The 15,364-nt window shown below is 41.2% G+C and overlaps 1 protein-coding gene across 1 annotated transcript in view; it reads left to right on the top strand.

Moving 5' to 3' along the window:
- The window catches only part of CELSR1 (cadherin EGF LAG seven-pass G-type receptor 1), a 329,426-nt gene that overhangs the window by 137,050 nt on the left and 177,012 nt on the right, over window positions 1-15,364 (top strand). The window contains 1 exon segment of the mRNA XM_030217205.1: window positions 12,335-12,450. Within this exon segment, the coding sequence (XP_030073065.1) occupies window positions 12,335-12,450 (116 nt within the window).

Here is a 15,364-nt window from a genome sequence, read left to right as displayed (position 1 = left end):
GCCCGGAGCGCTGCCCTGCATGCTTCCTTCCTGTTGCTGATCTCGGCGCCGATTCAAAATGGTCGCCGAGATTTGAAGTGACCTTGCGAGACTTCAATTCTCGGCGGCCATTTGAATCGGCGCCGAGATCAGCAACAGGAAGGATGCATGCAGGGCAGCGCTCCGGGCAGGAAAGAGGGGGCTCTTTCCTGCCCCGAAGAGGTCACTAGACCACCAGGGCAGTAGTAAGGTAAGGGGAGGGGCGTGACGGGGTGTGTGACAGGGGGCGGAGTGAGGATGTGAAAGGGGGCGGGGTGTGATGGGGCGTGACAAAATATGGTAACCCTAACTATAATACTCTTTCCAAAGGAAATCACTGAATGTAACATCCATCAACAAGCCACCTCTGGAGTAGCTCCCACACTCTGGATCACACTCCCAGCAAGTTTTCACTTAGGCAGGTGAAAGCTTGGCTCTTTTGCCAAGCATTTAATGCAAAAAGAAAATAATCACACGTGCCAGCCGCACTTATGTAGTAGGATTTGCTTATCCATTCTTTCTCTAGCTGAGATCATTTTCTTGCACCTTTTCTGACTTCATGCATAATTTTTGCTGAAGTTTGTCTAGCTCCTGTTATTCTCTATCTTAGCTCCATATATTCCACTTCCACTTTCACCCTGTGCTGTCTATTAAGATATTTTAATGTGTATTGTGTTGATATTGTAAGCAGCTTACTTATGCAATAAGTATACTATAATTTGAATATTTACTTCTGTAATCTATTGCTTATGTTTGGCTTATTCTTGGTGTACACTACCTTGGAGTGAATTTCTTAAAAAAAAAAAAAGAGGTGGTAAATAAATTGTAATAAATAATCCTTCATTCTATAAATGGTGGTGCCCTTTGTTTAGGAATAACTTCAACTAAAAATTTCCTGTAACTGTTGATTAGTCCCTCACATTAATCTTGAGGAATTTTGCATACTGTACCATACTGAACTGTATTGGCTCTGTGACATTTGAGGGCTTCCTTGCATGAACAGCTCACTTCAGGACATTTTAATAGGTTTAGGCCAGGATTTTGACTGGGTCAGATGAAAACATGAAATCTCTTCAGCCATTTTGTAGTAAATTTACTTAAAGGTTTAGAGTTGTCATCTTGATGCATGACTTACCTTTCATTCTAGCATGAATTACATGCCATTTCAATCAGTTCTTGCCCCTGGCTGTGGAAGGTGCCACAATAAAAGATCTTCACTGGCCAAAGTTCAAACAAGTAGGGAGATATCTCATGTGCACAACTCCTATGGCAGATCAGTCAGTCTTCTCTTGCTGTTTGGAATACCCTGGCTCACCTTCAGTTTATAGTTGGATGGCCCCATATTCTTCTCTAGACTTTTATGATATAGAGCAGAATTGATGTTTCCATAAATGATGGCAAACCATCCAGATCCTGGTACAGCAAAGTAGCCTCAAACCATGGTATTTCCACCACCATACTTGACAGATTGAGCTTCTTTCACTGGAAATGAAAAAGTCGTGCAAATCTTCACTGTTAGCCAAGCATTCATCTACCTCCTGAGTGGAGATAGTTTTATGTTAAATGAAGCTTTTCTGGAGCATGATCCAGGGTATGGAGGCTACTCCAGCGAAGGCGTGTTGATGGATGGTTTCATTGAGTGATTTCCTTTGGATAGCGAGTACTATAGTAAGGGACTTGTGGAAAATCCACTATTTCTGCGATAAGCAGTATAGAATGTTTTGTAATTTTTTGGGATCTTGCCTGGTATTTGTGATCTGGATTGGCCACTGTTGGAAACAGGATGCTGGGCTTGATGGACCTTTGGTCTTTCCCAGTATGGCAATACTTATGTACTTATGATTAGGACAGCTGTTGTTGTGGGTGATTCGATTATTAGGCATGTAGATAGCTGAGTGGCTGGTGGACGTGAGGATCGCCTGGTGACTTGCCTGCCCAGTGCGAAGGTGGTGGACCTCATGCATCACCTAGATAGGGTTTTAGATAGTGCTGGGGAGGAGCCAGCTGTCTTGGTACATGTGGGTACCAATGACATAGGAAAATGTGGGCGAGAGGTTCTGGAAGCCAAATTTAGGCTCTTAGGTAGAAAGCTCAAATCTAGAACCTCTAGGATTGCATTTTCTGAAGTTCTACCCATTCCACGCATAGGGCCCAAGAGAGGCAGAGCTCCGGAGTCCCAATGCGTGGATGAGACAATGGTACAGGGAGGAGGGGTTTAGATTTGTTAGGAACTGGGCAACATTCTGGAGAAGGGGGAGCCTATTCCGAAAGGATGGGCTCCACCTTAACCAGGGTGGGATCCTGGCATCGACGTTTGAAAAGGAGATAGAGCAGCTAGACGGAAGGGGGGGCAGTTATAGGACTACATTGATATTCGTTGGATTGTTATGTATTTGGAATGTTGTAGCCCGGGCTATTTGTGATGCCTGCTCTATGAAAGTCTGTAATGTTATAACAGGTGCAAAAACTAATAAAATTCATTTAAATATAAAAAGGAGATAGAGCAGCTTTTAAACTAGAGACTGGGGGAAGGCCGACAGTCGCTCAAAAGGTCATGGTTCGGAATAAGGTATCTTTTAAAGATATCACCAAAACAGGGAAGATAGGGTATCCCGATAGTGAGGTTGCAAAAGAGACCGTAGTAGATCAGGTGTCCTTAAATAAAAATAAAAATCAGACAAAAGATTGTAAATTTAATACTGTCAAATACTGAGCATGATGGAAATAGGAACAACAAACATAGTTTGAAATGTCTATATGCGAATGCCAGAAGCTTAAGAAATAAGATGGGAGAATTAGAATATATTGCACTAAATGAAAAATTAGATATAATAGTAATCTCTGAGACCTGGTGGAAGGAGGATAACCAGTGGGACACTGTCATACTGAGGTACAAATTATATCGTAGTGATAGGGTGGATCAAAATTGGTGGAGGGGTAGTATTGCATGTCAAGGAGGGCCTTGAATCAAATAGATTGAAAATTCTACAGGAAACAAAACACATCTGGAAACCCTGTGGATTGAAATTCCATGTGTAATGGGGACAAGGATAGTGATAGGAGTGTACTACCGTCCTACCTGGCCAGGATGACAGATGGATGTAGAAATGCTATTGGAAATAGGGAGGCCTAACAAACTGGGCAACCATGATATAATGGATTGATTTCAATTACCTCAGTATTGACTGGGTAAATGTAATATCAGGGCGTGCTAGGGTGGATAAAATTTCTTGACGAAATCAAGGATTGCTTTTATGGAGCAGCTGGTACAGGAGCCGACAGAGAAGGTAAAATTCTAGACCCAGTCCTTAGTGGATTGCATGATCTGGTGCGGGAGGTATGGTGATGGGGCCGGCTTGATAACAGTGATCATATATGATCAGATTTGATAGTAACATAGTAAATGACGGCGGGTAAAGACCTGTACGGTCCATCCTAGTCTGCCCAACAAGATAAACTCATTTTACATGGTATGTGATATTTTATATGTATACCTGAGTTTAATTTGTCCTTGCCTTTGTCAGGGCACAGACCGTAGAAGTCTGCCTAGTAATGTTCTTGTACTAAGTTCTGAAGCTAACATCGAAGCCCCTTAAAATTTATACTCCAGCCCATCCCTTTTTATTTAGTCACGATCAGGGCGTAGACAGTAGAAGTCTGCCCAGCTCCCATTTTGTTTCAATTACCGGCGTCACCACCTAATCTCCGCTAAGATTCCATGGAACCATTCCTTCTAAACCAGATTCCTTTGTGTTTATCCCACGCATGTTTGAATTCCATTACCGTTTTCATCTCCACCACCTCCTGCGGGAGGGCATTCCACATATCCACCACCCTCTCCATGAAAAAATACTTCCTGACTTAGTCCTAAAGTTCCCTCTCTTCAACTTCAATTCATGGTCCTCTAGTTCTATCGCCTTCCCGTCTTTGGAAAAGGTTCATTTGCGGATTTACCTTTCAAATATTTGAACGTCTGTATCATATCACCCCTGTTTCTCCTTTCCTCCAAGGTATACATGTTCATGTCAGCAAGTCTCTCGTACGGTTTGCAACACAAATCCCATACCCATTTTCGTAGCTTTCTTTGCAACCGCTTCCAGTCTTTTTACTCATTAGCAGATATGGCCTCCAAAACTGAACACAGATACTCCAAGTGGGGCCTCACCAACGACGTGTAGAGGGGCATCAACACTTCCTGTCTTCTCCTGGTTATGCCCCTCTCTACGCAGCCTAGCATCCTTCTGGCCACGGCCGTCTCCTTGTCGCATTGTTCTTCACCTTCAGATCCTTCGACACCAACACCCCAGGTCTCGCTCCTGAGTCGAGCTTACTAATCTCTCCCTCCTATCCGATATCTCTCTTTGGGTTTCCGCACCCCAGGGGCATCACTCGACACTTCTTGGCATTACATTTTACTGAAAAAATATCAAAGAACCAAAGAAAGTATATCATCAAACATAAGTGTTCAAAATTTTCTGTGCATGAAAAATCTTTATGCCAAAAATATCTATAAATATAAAATTATGATTTGTGATCAGTTTTCTGGTGTACCACATATTAGCTTGGAGTAAGTATACACAGAAATCCAATACATTAGCGTTTAACTTTTAAAAAGGAGACTGATAAAATGAGAAGAACGGTGAAAAAAAAATCTTAAAGGAGCAACTGCGAGGGTCAAAAATTTACATCCGGCGTGGATGATGTTCAAAAATACCATCTTGAAGCCCGGGCGAAATATATTGCTTGTATTAAAAAAGGAGAGAGGAAGACCAAACGACAGCTGGCATGGTTAAAAAGTGAAGTGAAGGAAGCTATTAGAGCAAAAGAAAGAATTCTTCAGAAAGCGGAAGAAGGAACTGACTGAAAATAATAGGAAACAGTATAAGGAATGTCAAGTCAAATGCAAAGCACTGATAAGGAAGGGAAAGAGGACTTTGAAAAAAAGATTGCATTGGAGTAAAAAATTTTTTTAGGTATATTAAAAGCAGGAAGCCGGTAACAGAATTGGTTGGACCGCTAGATGACCGAGGGGTAAAAGGGGCGATCAGGGAAGACAAAGCCATAGCGGAGAGATTAAATGAATTCTTTGCTTTGGTCTTCACCGAGGAAGATTTGGGAGAGATACCAGTGCCAGAAATGGTTTTCGAAGCTGACGAGTTGGAGAAACTGAATGAAATCTCTATAAACCTAGAGGATGTAATGGGGCAATTAGACAAATTGAAGAGTAACAAATCTCCTGGACTGGATGGTATTCATCTGATAGAATTGAAAAATGAACTGGCAGAACTATTGTTAGTAATATGTAATTTATCTTTAAAATTGAGTGTGGTACCGGAAGATTGGAAAGTAGCCCATGTAACGCCAATATTTAAAAAGGTTCCAGAGGGGATCCGGGAAATTATAGACTAGTGAGCCCGACATCGGTGTCGGACAAAATGGTAGAGACTATTATAAAGAACAAAATTACAGAGCATATTCAAAAGCATGGATTAATGAGACAAAGCCAACATGGATTTAGTGAAGGGAAATCTTGCCTCACCAATCTATTACATTTCTTGAAGGGGTGAACAAACATGTGGATAAAGGCGAGCCAGTTAATATTGTGTATCTGGATTTTCCAGAAGAAATTGGAGAGTCATGGGATAGGGGGTAGTGTCCTATTGTGGATTAAAAACTGGTTAAAGGATAGAAAACAAGAGAGTAGGGTTAAATGGTCAGTATTCTCAATGGAGAAGGGTAGATAGTGGGGTTCCTCAGGGGTCTGTGCTGGGACCGCTGCTTTTTAACATTTTTATAAATGAGCTAGAGATGGGAGTAACTACTGAGGTAATTAAGTTTGCTGATGACACAAAGTTATTCAAAGAGGTTAAATCACAAGAGGATTGTGAAAAATTACAAGAGGACCTTATGAGACTGGGAAGACTGGGTGTCTAAATGGCAGATGATGTTTAATGTGAGCAAGAGCAAAGTGATGCATGTGGGAAAGAGGAACCCTAACTGTTATGATTCTGCTGATAGGCAGGGGAATGCTTGGGACTCACATCCTGATTGGCTTGTCAGGGGCTGAGCCAGCAGACGTCAGAAGCCTGATCCATTTAAGCCTGCCTTTCTCCTGCAATCATTGCTTTGGCGTTTATTGCTCTGATTGCTTTGCTGAAGCCAGCCTGCACTTGGGCGCTTGTGTTCATGTTGGAGTTTAGCCTTTCTCCTCGTGCTTGCTTATTCTGTGTGTGTATGTGTGTGTGCGCGTGCGTGTGTGTGTGCGCGTGTGTGTGTGCTGGTATTCCCAGCATGAGCCTGATTGTCTCACTCCCCACACCCAGTTTGCTTTCTCCTGTTTAAAGTAGTGCTGTCTGGGGTAAGCTTGTGCCTTGAGTCATTTCAGTTGGTTTGTTTGTTTAGCTTTCTCTCCCTCGGTGTTCCCTTTGTTGTGCTGAGCTTCTGCTCTGCTCCCTGTGGTTCTGACTCCCCTATCCTTGTATTTTGCTCTTGTTTGTTTTAGTTCTCTTGGCTGTAGCTGTCTCCTGTATACGGGGAGCAGCGTTCCTTTTCTGGTCTGTATGTATCAAGGCGCTTCCTCTGTTTGCTTACTCTCCCCTTTATCTTGTCTGCTGAGTAGCTCTGCCCTGGTTTTTCCCTTTAGCAGTTCCCTTTGTTCCCTTGGGGTTGTTGGGGCCAGCTTTGTGTATTCCTTAGGTAGTTTCTCCCTTTCCTTTATTTGCTGTAATGTCAGCCTAGTGTATTCCTTTGTGGGGGCTCCCTGTATCATTGTATGCTGTAGGTACAGCCTAGTTCCCCTTGTGTACTGAATGGTTTAGCCTAGTGTGTATTCCTTAGGTAGTTCTCCCTTTCCCATCTGTATGCTGTATAGTCGCCTAGTGTATTCCTTGTGGGGGCTCCCTGTATCGTTGTATGCTGTAGGTACAGCCTAGTTCCCTTGTGTGCTGAATGGTTCAGTCGAGAGTGTATTTCTATAGTTGGTTTTCTTTTTCCTTGAGTGCTGTGTGGTATAATGCCTAGAGTGTTTTCTTCTGGGCTTCCTATATTCTTGTTCACCTGTGGCACAGCCTTGTATACCTTTACAGGCTTCTGCCTCTCACCCTTTCCTTTGTGGCTCTACCCTGCACTGTGTGCACTGTTGGTGACCCAGTTCCGTGTGGAACCCTTGTTGTTCTTGCTCCCTTCCGAGAGTGTGACTCGGTTCCCGGTCAGCCGTGAGGCCTGCTTGCTTGGTCTCTGTGTGAGTGGGTTCCCCATTGGCCGTGAGGTCCGCCTGAATGCTCTATCTCCCACTTCTGGCGGTGCCTGTTGGCTGTTGTGAGTGTGCGGGGCTTGGTGGCTGGGGTGGTGCTTAGGGCCTGTTCGTTCTACCCTAGGCCTTGACCAAAATCCTATACTAGGCCTCGGCCTGGCTCAAGGGCTCACGTCCGGAATACACTAACTATAGCTACGTAATGCAAGGTTCCACGTTAGGAGTCACCGACCAAGAAAGGGATCTCGGCATCGTTGTTGATGATACATTGAAATCCTCTGCTCAGTGTGCTGTGGCAGCTATGAAAGCAAATAGAATGTTAGGTATTATTAGGAAAAGAATGGTAAACAAAAGTGAGGATGTTATAATGCCTTTGTATTGGTCCAAAATGTCGCCTGTTCTTATAGTAAAATCTGTGGTAAGCTAGAAGACTTGAGACACGGAGAGAAAAGCATATACACCAAGTCCTTCCTTGAAAAAGCCCAGGAGGTGAAACAGGACCTCGTCAGATGGTGAAAAAAAAGATGTGTTATATGCTATAAGGATAATGAATGAATTATAGACAAGAATAAAAATGGAAGTTTTTAGCCAGTGATGAAGTGGAGTCCAGCGGGTCACAAGAAGTACATCTATGATCGAGGACATACAGAGGCTTTTTCCTTCACAACAAAAAAAATCAAAAAATGCAATAAAAAAATTGAGAAAAACTGAAAAATAAGTATATTTGAGAAAGCAGAAGTCACTATAATTTGGTCACCACATATATGCTTGTGAAGTAATTCGTTGTGTTTTGAGTGGTGAAGTTCATGAGAGTTTAAAGTGTTATTTGAAAGGACACCCTAAACCATGCTCAGAACATTCCTCCTTTTAAATCTGCACTTGGTGCTTCATATAGGTATAAGTCGAAACTTTTCTAAATCACCATTTATATGTATAGCCTGATTTGCACATGTAAGCAATACCTAGTCCTTCCAAAATTGCGTCAATCTACGTAGCTTTACTGGGTGTGGAATATGAACATAGTTACTGGTAACCATATCCTATTTACAGTCATAAACTCCTCTGTTTGCAGTTACGGTACATGTACATAAAATGCAGCAGTTCCACCCACTCACTGCAGAATTGAATGTGAATTACTTTTATTTCCTCTCTCACTGAAAGACATTGCATAAGATAATATTTACTGTTCTGCCTTTAGTTGCATATTACATGATCCATTCTTTTATTTAAAGTTAAAAAGGGAGTAATTAAATTAAAGTGTGTACAAGAAAGCTGACATTTGTATTTTACATTCTTTTATAAAGTAGCTGTGGTAGCCAAACCCATTAGGCACTGATATTCTCTTCTGGTTTATATTTGAAATCTTGGGGAGAAAAAAAGAGTAGATAGGTAATAAAAGTGTTTTCACCTAGATACTTCTATCATTATAAATCTAATTAAACTAAAGTGTTACTATGCTAATCTCCTTAGAACCCCACCCATTGCACTAATACATAAAGGGGGTAAGTTTATAAAATGATGCCTAAGTGAGAAGTCCAGTTTATAAAGTAACATGGGCACCTGTGTGACTTTAGAAATAGATTCTGAGATTCAGCCTCAACAGCACACGTGTCAACACATATTTATACCTGCTGTGAAAATGATGTAAATTTGTTCTTGTACTCTACTTTTATAAAATACGCACACATTATCTCCACCTTCTGCTATGCACAAACCCTATGTGCAGCTCATGTAAAAATAGGTGTATATTTATTGTGTGCTTTTTTTTCAAGTAGCAACATTGCACAATTTCTTAGAAGCCCCTTGTCTGCAAGTAAGACAGGCTTTACACAAAGAGAAAGCTTTATAAAATTACCGGCATAAAGTCTGAATACAGAACAAACAGATGAACAGTAGTCTTAAGGAAGGACTTTTGTTGAAAGAGGTATAGCTTTAATAAAAGAAAATTAGAAACAAATTAGACCAGGAAAGAAATAACATCATAGAGAAGTTGGTATTTTGAGTAACTTAGGCATACCTGGTGCTAATGTCCATACAGAAATAATCTAGAAATATTTATCAGATTCCTGCAGTGTGGTAAAATTGGGAATATATTATGTAGAAGTAAAAGGATGTTAGATTTCTGCTTACATATTTGGAATATGAAAGGATATATGCCTTTTAAGTATAATATGATCCGTTCAGACACAGTCATGCTTGTTTTGTTTCAGATTTCAGCTTTGATATACAGCTTTATCAGGGGTGATATCTAAGTAGTTTACAATGGTTTAAAAATAGACAGAATATATTAAACACATATAATAATAAACAGGTAAGCTTTAAGAGTGTGAAGGGCTTTTTAAAAATGGGAAGGGCAGGGTTGACGAGGAGAGGAGGGGATAGAAATTGCTCTTTTGTTAGTTGTCCAGGTCAACCCAATAGTCAAAGCCGCAAAACATCAGCCCTAAACAATGATATTAAAGGTGAAAAGGCAAGTCTGAAGTAATACGTTTTTAAAGCCAGTTTAAATTTTTTGTGGTAGGTACACGGTGGAGATCATAGGGTAGAAGTTCTATAAATAGAGATTAGCCAATTCAAAGTTAAATGTCTGGTCATATCTAATTTTATCCTAGTATGTGAGGGGACCACCAGAATAGTTTTTGTTGCATAGGTCATAATGCTCAGCTAGGTGTACGGGATTAGAAGACTGATTAAAAACATTGGTAATCCTGTGTAGACATTCCATGGGCCAACCTGAAGATCTTAAGTGGATCCTATATGTGATTGGTAGCCATTATTATTCTCTCATCAAGGGGCAATATGATCAAACCTTTTAGCACCTTCAGTCAGGTTCATCGCTGTGTTATGCACCGGTTGCAGTCATTTGAGAGACGAAGCTTTCAGACTCTGAAGTAATGAGTTGCAGTAGTCTAGTCAACTTATAACTAATATGAGAGTGAGAGTATGAATGACTTTGATAGCAGTGATTGATCGGCTAGCATAAATAATTTTTAATACAAAGAAGCATTTCTTCATTATGTTGGAAATGTGCCAATGAAAATTGAGCTCATTGACCAGGATCTTACCTGAAATGTGTAAGAAGCATCTAGTAGAGGTTCAATGAACTTGGAAGAATAGCTCATCAAGGAGGGAGGAGAAGTTTTATCTGAAAAAGATAAGGGTCTCAGTCTTTTCTAAGTTTGAGTTTCTTGTCATTTAGCCAGTTTACTGTGGATATATATAGATTTATAGAGTGAGGGTACCCTGCTCGGTGGTCAAAAGAGCCTATCAACGAGCATTCTGTACTAATCAGGAATGTCTTTAGTCCTTAGCAAGCACACAACAGGAGTCTAGGTTAGTGTGTGTATTACCTTTTTCTCCTTTATCTCATAAGGTTAGAGACATAGTTAATAAACACTGGTCTGTCTTGACAGTGCATACAAGTCTACAAGATCAGGCCAAATTTGCTTACCAGAGAAGTTCAAGTACGGGAGAAATACTATCTAACCCTTGTAAGAATCCATTTAATGTGGACCCCCACTCAACCTATAGGGTATTTTAAGTGTGGACAGTGTGCATATTGCCCTTTGGTAATTGAAACAGATATTATCAACAGTCCAATATTATTGACAAGCTTCACGGAGCTAGTCAGTTTAGATTACGCATACAAATGGATTGTTTATTTGCATGTATGTCCTTGTGGGCTCTACTGTATACATCAGACATGCAGACCTGTCAGAGAATTCGTGATCATTTGAGTAGTATTAGGAATGGTAGACTCGCTGCCACCTTAATGGAGCATTGGGCACAATATAATCACTCTTCGTTGGGTGTAAAGTTGTAGTTTTGCTCTAAGTGAATTTGCCGAGGGGTGGTGATATTTCCCATGTTTTGTTGTCTTAAGGAACAAAATTTCATTTTTACATGGGACATGGTCAGCCCTTGCAGACTGAACCATGAGATAGACTATGAGAAACTGTATAAAAGCCTGGTTGTACTTTGCAGTTTAAATGCTTAAGTATTTGTACTGCAGTATTTTATGGGTTATTTCAGTTATATTAGGAATAAGTTGTTTTGAATTGTTTGATTAATTGATATGCCACTGTATTTATTGTATTTTGGACCTCACAAATGAGGTTATGTGAAATAAACTTTTAATTCTTGTATGACCACATAGTTAATGTTTTTATTTTCCTAAAGCCTGGGCCAAAAGCTTAGGAAAGTGTTTTCCGAGACAGAGCCTGAAGCTTTTTTATTTAAGATTCTTAAAATTGTTAAAATCACAAGTACCTTGCCATGTTATTTCAGTACTGTTTGCAAGGAAAGAGATGACGACAGCTTTCCACTATTATTAGGCAAGTTAGTATTTAATATTTAAAATGATGTAGAATACAACTTAAGTTGACCTGGCTTGTTGCTCGATTTTCCATGATTTTTCCAGTTCTTTTGTGGGGATAAGATCATCTTCAGGCATCTGCATGTTTCTCCAAGTACAGCATTCTTTCTCTAGATCAGTGGTTCTTAACCTTTCTTTTGTTGTGACAGACCGTGTTCTTGTATTTAACAGACCGACCACTAAAATTCACAGCTGAACAAAGCACGCCTAAATATTGTTTGTTTAGTATGAATTTGCTCACCCGATATCAGAAAGCTGTATGGAACACATCAGTCCCAGATTTTTCATTTGTCATGCAACAAAGTAAATATATATTCAAATTCTGGTGTGACCTCAGTAATAGCAATACAAAATCCCTCTACTGCCAGATACTGTGAAGCAACACAAAAACCTGCAAATATGCTACTTATAAACTATATAGCAAACAGAATCTATGGACAGCAGACCTGCAACACGTTCAGCATTTGTTATTGGGGGATGTAGGAAAGCAGAAATAGGGACCAGCTTGCAGGCAGTGATGGTTGTAAAGGAAACACAGGCTTCCATTTCTTGGGGACACACGGGTTGAGAACCACTGTTATAGATCAAACTAGTTTTGTAACATAAAGGCTCTGTCTGGCCAGAATGAACAGGTGAGAAACTTTTCAATTTGTAGTTCATTACAATGGAATTACGTCTTTATATTCTAGGTTTGCTACCCGAGAAAGGAATGCCCTTCTTCTCTATAATGGCCGTTTTAATGAAAAACATGACTTTATTGCACTAGAAATTATTGAAGAACAGATCCAGCTAACCTTTTCAGCAGGTAAGGAATTATTATCTTGCACTTACATATTTGTCATGTAAATAAGCCTTTCAGATCATCCTTTGCATCCAAACGTCATTCTTCCAGTGATGACCAGAATTGTACACCCTGTTACTAAGATGCACTTTCATACAGTGCTAGAATGGCATCTCGTGCTTTGTGCTTCCCCTGACACAACTTGGTATTATATTACCAATTATTATGAACCATATGCCACTGGTAATAGTTTATACTGTCTCCCTGTGTCTGTTTCTTGGCCATGTACTTGTTTTTTCATGTATTGGTTTCTACTATAGGTAGCTGCATTTACCCTGTTAGAGATTATCACCAAGTCATAGGAAGAAGGGTCTTCAGATGTTCATGACTTTGAGTTCAGGGTGATGCTTAAGGCCAGTTTAAACTATGCCCTTTTATTTCAGCTGCTTTCTAATTATGATTTTGAGGCACAATAGTAGTAGTCTCCTGCTTTCCTTCTGGAAGTATGACTGGTTTCTCCCTGCTCTCTGACTCACTTCCTCTCTGGAGATATAGGAGCAGGAAATGTGAATACCCAAGGTAATTGGAGTATCTGATGTTCCTGTGTACTAGTCAGTGCAATAATTCAAGGCTAGGTCAAGGATAGAAGACTGTGGGAAATATGCACAAGAGCAGATGAGTGTGTGGAATAAACCTGGGTGCAGTGGCGTACCAAGGGGGGGGCGGTCCGCCCAGGGTGCACGCCGCTGGGGGTGCCGCGGCGTGCGCCTGCTCCGAGTTCGCTAAACTTCTTTGCTCGTTCGCTGCAGCTCCCTCTGCCCTGGAACAGGTTACTTCCTGTTCCGGGAGAGGAGCTGCAGCGAAGCGAAGTTTAGCGAACTCGGAGCAGGCGCGCGCCGCGGCACCCCCCCCCAGCGGCGTGCACCCGGGGGGGTCATTTCGCTGGAGGGGGGAGGTGTAATTTAGTGGGGGGGGGGGCGCATCGGCGCTCCGCCCGGGTGCCATCCAGGCAAGGAACACCACTGCCTGGTGACTTGCCCAGGGTAACAAGGAGCTAGAGTGGAAATACTTTAACCTCTATCATGTGATACCATTTCATTTCTGCATTCATATGCATTAAGTCTATACATTTTTGTATTAAACAAGTTGAGTATTATCATTGCATATGGTCTTTCAATGGTGGGGATATGTTATAATTCTTGACTTTTAATCAAGAAGTAGAGCTATTAAACTACCAAACTGAACATGTCTCAGTGGATGATGTGGTGAGTTACATTCAGGTACAGTAGGTGTTTCCCAGCCCCAGTGGCCTTAAAATCTAATCTGAGGGCTCCGTTAACTAAGGTGCTTTTCAGTATTGTTTTAATAATGAGAAATTACCTCAAGGTTTACAAAATAACAGTAAATCCTGATGTAATTTTTAATGCTTATTACTTTGGCTAGAAATAGCACGTAAGAAAATTTCATAGAATAACCCCACTTTTGATTCAGCATCACTGGCTACCATATTTCTGATGAGTTCAGTTTAAAATCCTCATACTAACTCGTAAAAGTCTCTTTGGTACAACTCCTGCATATCTGTTTTCTCTTATACCCCACATCGAACCATCTGCCCTGTGCATTCTGCCCATGAGTACTGCTTGTGTTCCTTAATCTTCTGTTCTCAATTTGCATTCACATGTCAATCTGCTTTCTTCTGTGGTGATCCTGCTCGCTGGAACTCTGTTCCCACAGATTTCTGCAAGGAACCCTCTTACCTTTTGATTCAGGGCTGCTCTTAAGACCCATCTTTTCTAATTGGCCTGTAATTCTATAAGCTCTGTCCCCTCCCTTGGACCAGTGGCCACAGTCTCTGTGGCCTGAGTGTTGATCTGGTTGTGTGGGCTAATTAGAGAATGACATGGGGACAAGTTTCTCCCTATCCTCGTGGGTTCTGTCTCCGTCTCTGCCCATCTCCGCAGGCCCCGTCCCCGCTGGCTCTGTCTCATCTACAGAAGCCTTGAACACTTATGATTTTATATTTAAATCTTTTTATTAAAGTATAAAAAGAACAATATGCTGTGCAACTGTTGTGTATAAATTACAAAAAGAAACAATAATAACAATGAGCAGCTATAATAACCCCCTTTCCCACCACCACCCTCTACCCTTCCAACTAGAAAATAATACGGGGACAAGTTCGTCCCCGCCCCGTGGGATCTGTCCCTGCGAGCTCTGTCCCGTGCCCATCCCTGCGGTTACTGCAGTTCCCCGTCCCCGTGTCATTCTCTAGGGCTAATGTGAATAGTACTCTTTCTGTCCGGTTGAAATTGCACTCCATGTCAGGTGCACTGTTCCGCTCATGTTTAAACTTTCTTATAGATCCCTGGTGGTCAAGAGGCATTGTAGGAGTGCTCCCTTATTTTGGTAGCTCAGAACTAGCATTATGTTGTGATGTATAGCTTGGGTCAGTCATCACCATTTTGAGGATGACTGGGAATTGCTCCTGGCCCACCCATCTAGATCAGAGGTTTTCAATCCAATCCTCGTGGCACACCCAGCCAGTCGAGATTTTTAGGATATCCCTGGAATTGCTTGGAAATGGGAGACTGGTGGGGAGGGACCTTATTTTGTTACTTTTCTCAGGAGTATCCATTCACTTGTTAACATAGTAATACTGCAGCACAGCTTGTGAAGTTTACTACAATCTGCGTTATTCCATTTGTATAATAATGAGCTGCTTTGCATATATTTGCATGCAATATAGCTAATTTTTACTGGCCATAGGGCCCAATTTCTGCCATGTTAAGACTAAATAACATGCATTAAATGCAATTAATGTGCATTACATCAGATTTAGACATCATATCAAAAATTCCTCTTTACATATTCACAGTTTGGTGAGGGTTCAAACTTATCAATTAGTTGGCAGGGCATTAGCGCCCCATCTCAGTCAAAA

Source organism: Microcaecilia unicolor, chromosome 10 (assembly GCF_901765095.1).
Source record: "Microcaecilia unicolor chromosome 10, aMicUni1.1, whole genome shotgun sequence".
Lineage (NCBI taxonomy): Eukaryota > Metazoa > Chordata > Amphibia > Gymnophiona > Siphonopidae > Microcaecilia > Microcaecilia unicolor.
The sequence above is the reverse complement of the archived record's forward strand: the minus strand, read 5'-3'. Positions and strand labels throughout refer to the sequence as shown.